Here is a 3,056-nt window from a genome sequence, read left to right as displayed (position 1 = left end):
TCACCTAGTTTACAATGTATTTATTATTGGTTAACGATATTATATTAATTCACAATGTTAGTATCCACTATAATATGTAATCTAATTAATTTAAATTACAATAAATTAAATTTGAGATCCAATTTAATTCATAGATATTTATTGTTGACATTGCACGTCCAGTTATTCGGAATACTCTCAAAATTATAATCGCTGTCATTATCGTGGTAGAATAAAACACAGCTAACTTTCTAAAACTTGAAATAAAACAACAAGAAATTTACAGAAAATCTTGAAGTCAAATTAACCATGTAAAACATTCATCAGAGTTGATCACAAATCAGTAAGCTAAACTAAATACATCGAAACTTTGCTAAGCGAGTTAATTAACAGTCGCTCGCTTGCAATTGTAACATACAAATAACTTGTTAAATATACCGCATTATAAGCTTCACTTTCTACCGTATAAACTTCGAGGTACACTGCAAACAATACACAATACACTGTACACAGTGCACACAGTATACATTTTAATTGTTAACGGACAATTAAAATTTTCCAGTGTCAATAATTTGTTCCCCATCATGTCTTATTGGTGAGGTGCGCAGAGTTTTCAAGAAAGACGTTACATTTTCCTCAAAAACCGCCAAATTGTCAGCAAAAACAAACTAAAATTTGCTTCGATTGCAGCCAGTACAAATCGAGAAATCTTACAAAACTGAACATGTTTAAACTTGCTTAAAACTCAATAAACATGAGCTTCCAGATGGAAATACCATTTTACGATCCTATCAATTTTATTTCATCTTTCTACTGACATTCACTGTGGTCACACAAAGATTTGTTCCACAGACCACACTTGCGCTGTGTAAGTGCGCTTTTTGTAATTAAATTATGCAGATAAACAAGGTGGCCTAGAATTACCTGTACATCTAGTTTAACAGTGGTCTAATCCAAACAATTAATTCTCAACCAATTCGCACTTTAAAGCGCACTTACGCGTCATAACACCATAGTATCACCTTGAAGGTGGTAATACCCAACACCTTGTAAGTAGTAACACCTAACACCTTGTAGGTGGTAACACCTTGTAGGTGGTAACACCTAGTCACTCAGACACAAATACAGCTCATCTCAAAACGCTCACTAATCTCATATCAAGACACTGATTAGTATTTCAGCTCACAACTTACATTATATGTACTTTTCTGACCAACTAGTAGAGAGAAATTCAGGATGGAAAAAAACCGGAAATTATTTACTACCATCAGTCGTCGAGCTAATCTTATGGTTATAATATTAGAAAGCAACAGAATGATATTCAAACAATCTCCAAGCTATGACACACACGAAGTTTTGGAGCCTCAATTTGTGGGCGTAAATTTCGAACTAATTATATAACTATTACATAGCGGTTACTAAATATCTCCTTTTTGCAACCTCCCCTCCGTGCATATCCGTAAGTAACCGCTCTCCCCAAGTTCTGCCTGCCTCGAACTGGTTACTAACATCAAAATTTTGTATAATAGGAATGTATCCATTGCATTCGCTGTATTGGTGTTAGAAGGTAATAACACTATCAGCTGTGTGTTGTCCGAGTTCAAACAAAAATACTCTATAATAACGTCCAGATAGCCCAGAACGGGCTGCACATCATACAACATTTCGGTCGGGCCCAGCACACAAGTCACATAACAAGACACACTTACTGGTCACGTGACACACTGCCAAGTTCGGTCAACAAAATTATCATTATATTATAGTGGGATTATAGTACTATCACATGGAATTCGACAAAATAAAACTATAAAATTTAAACAAAATTAAGAGAAAATCTGTAAGTGTGGTAAAGCCCAGATGTTAATCTAAATAATAAGTTTTCTACCCGGCACAATCAACCACATTTGAGACTAGACACTATCTAGATATTATCATCTCGAGGAATTCTGTAACTATGGTAACCCCACATCACGTGATCTAAATCACGTGACCTCACGTCAACAAGGAAGGGTCGTTATCGACTGCCTCGTAAAACAATATATAGCCCACTTCCAACCCGTTAGAAGTTCTAGGATTGTCATGACCAAAGAAATCCTCTATACTTTTCTCGTCTACCTTCTCCACAACTTCATCGTCAAATATAAGCCAGAAGTCGTGGGATTTAACAGCACAGATATAATGTCCCTTATTTGGTCCGTTACCACAGTGCACCACCACAGACATGAGACTGTACAAGCACTCGGGGTTGTTAGCGTGTTCGGACGTGATGAAGAGCCGCAACTCTAGGGGGAATACCACCCGGTATGTGAGCTTCTTGTACCTATTGTCATTCTCCACGTATTTAAAGCGCTTTAGGTGCAGTGCCAGCACTTTGGGTTGCTTTTTGATGCGCATGCGCTTCTGCGCCTCCTGCTTGCTACAGCAGGACTCACAGAAGTATTTCTGCGCCCCTGATAAGGTCTCCATGCTGGAGAAGCTGCGCAGACAGTGGTTAAGTGACGTGTTTTGTTCTATCTCTACCGACAGATCCATGAAGGGCTCGTCTTTACAGCTAACAGCTTCACATGTCAAACATTTCGTCTCATTCGTGATTATGCCCTCGAAAATCTCCTGGAAAAGAACAGGTATAACAAGAAATGCGGCCGCTTTTCTTTTGTGGATGGCCGCTCAATTTCCCGATCCGTGATGGCGTATTTATCATATTCCATACAACCTGGGGACGGCCCAGTCTTTACTGTTTATATAAACATGCAAATATGGCGAAGTGACATGCCGACTGCCGAGCGCCGCCCAGTTAATATAATTCTATATTGAATTTGAAAATCGTGTATACTTCTATGTAACCATATGTTTATTGTTTATGCAACCTGACACGGATCTGTGCAAAATAGTAATACCAACTCAAAATAATAATAATATGCTATTAATTAGTGCCTAGTGGGATACGTACATGATGAAATTAATAATGTACTTGGTTGGTTCAGCGCCGCGCGCCAACAATTATATAATTCAGATTGTCACGCAAAATAACTTTGCGCAGGTAGTCACGTGGGCGATAACAGTGCTCGCAGGCACGT

At 38.2% G+C, this 3,056-nt stretch overlaps 1 protein-coding gene across 1 annotated transcript in view; it reads right to left on the bottom strand.

Moving 5' to 3' along the window:
* Positions 1-227: 227 nt before the first annotated feature.
* The window catches only part of LOC134812122 (ubiquitin carboxyl-terminal hydrolase 46-like), a 100,280-nt gene continuing 97,451 nt past the window's right edge, over positions 228-3,056 (bottom strand). Inside the window, exon 6 of the mRNA XM_063819316.1 lies at positions 228-2,589. Within this exon, the coding sequence (XP_063675386.1) occupies positions 1,972-2,589 (618 nt within the window). The 3' untranslated portion in view covers positions 228-1,971. The remainder of the gene's footprint in view (positions 2,590-3,056) is intronic.

Source organism: Bolinopsis microptera, chromosome 3 (genome assembly GCF_026151205.1).
Source record: "Bolinopsis microptera isolate Bmic1 chromosome 3, MBARI_Bmic_1.0, whole genome shotgun sequence".
In the NCBI taxonomy this organism is placed as follows: Eukaryota; Metazoa; Ctenophora; class Tentaculata; order Lobata; family Bolinopsidae; genus Bolinopsis; species Bolinopsis microptera.
This window is presented reverse-complemented; position numbering and strand designations above follow the sequence as displayed.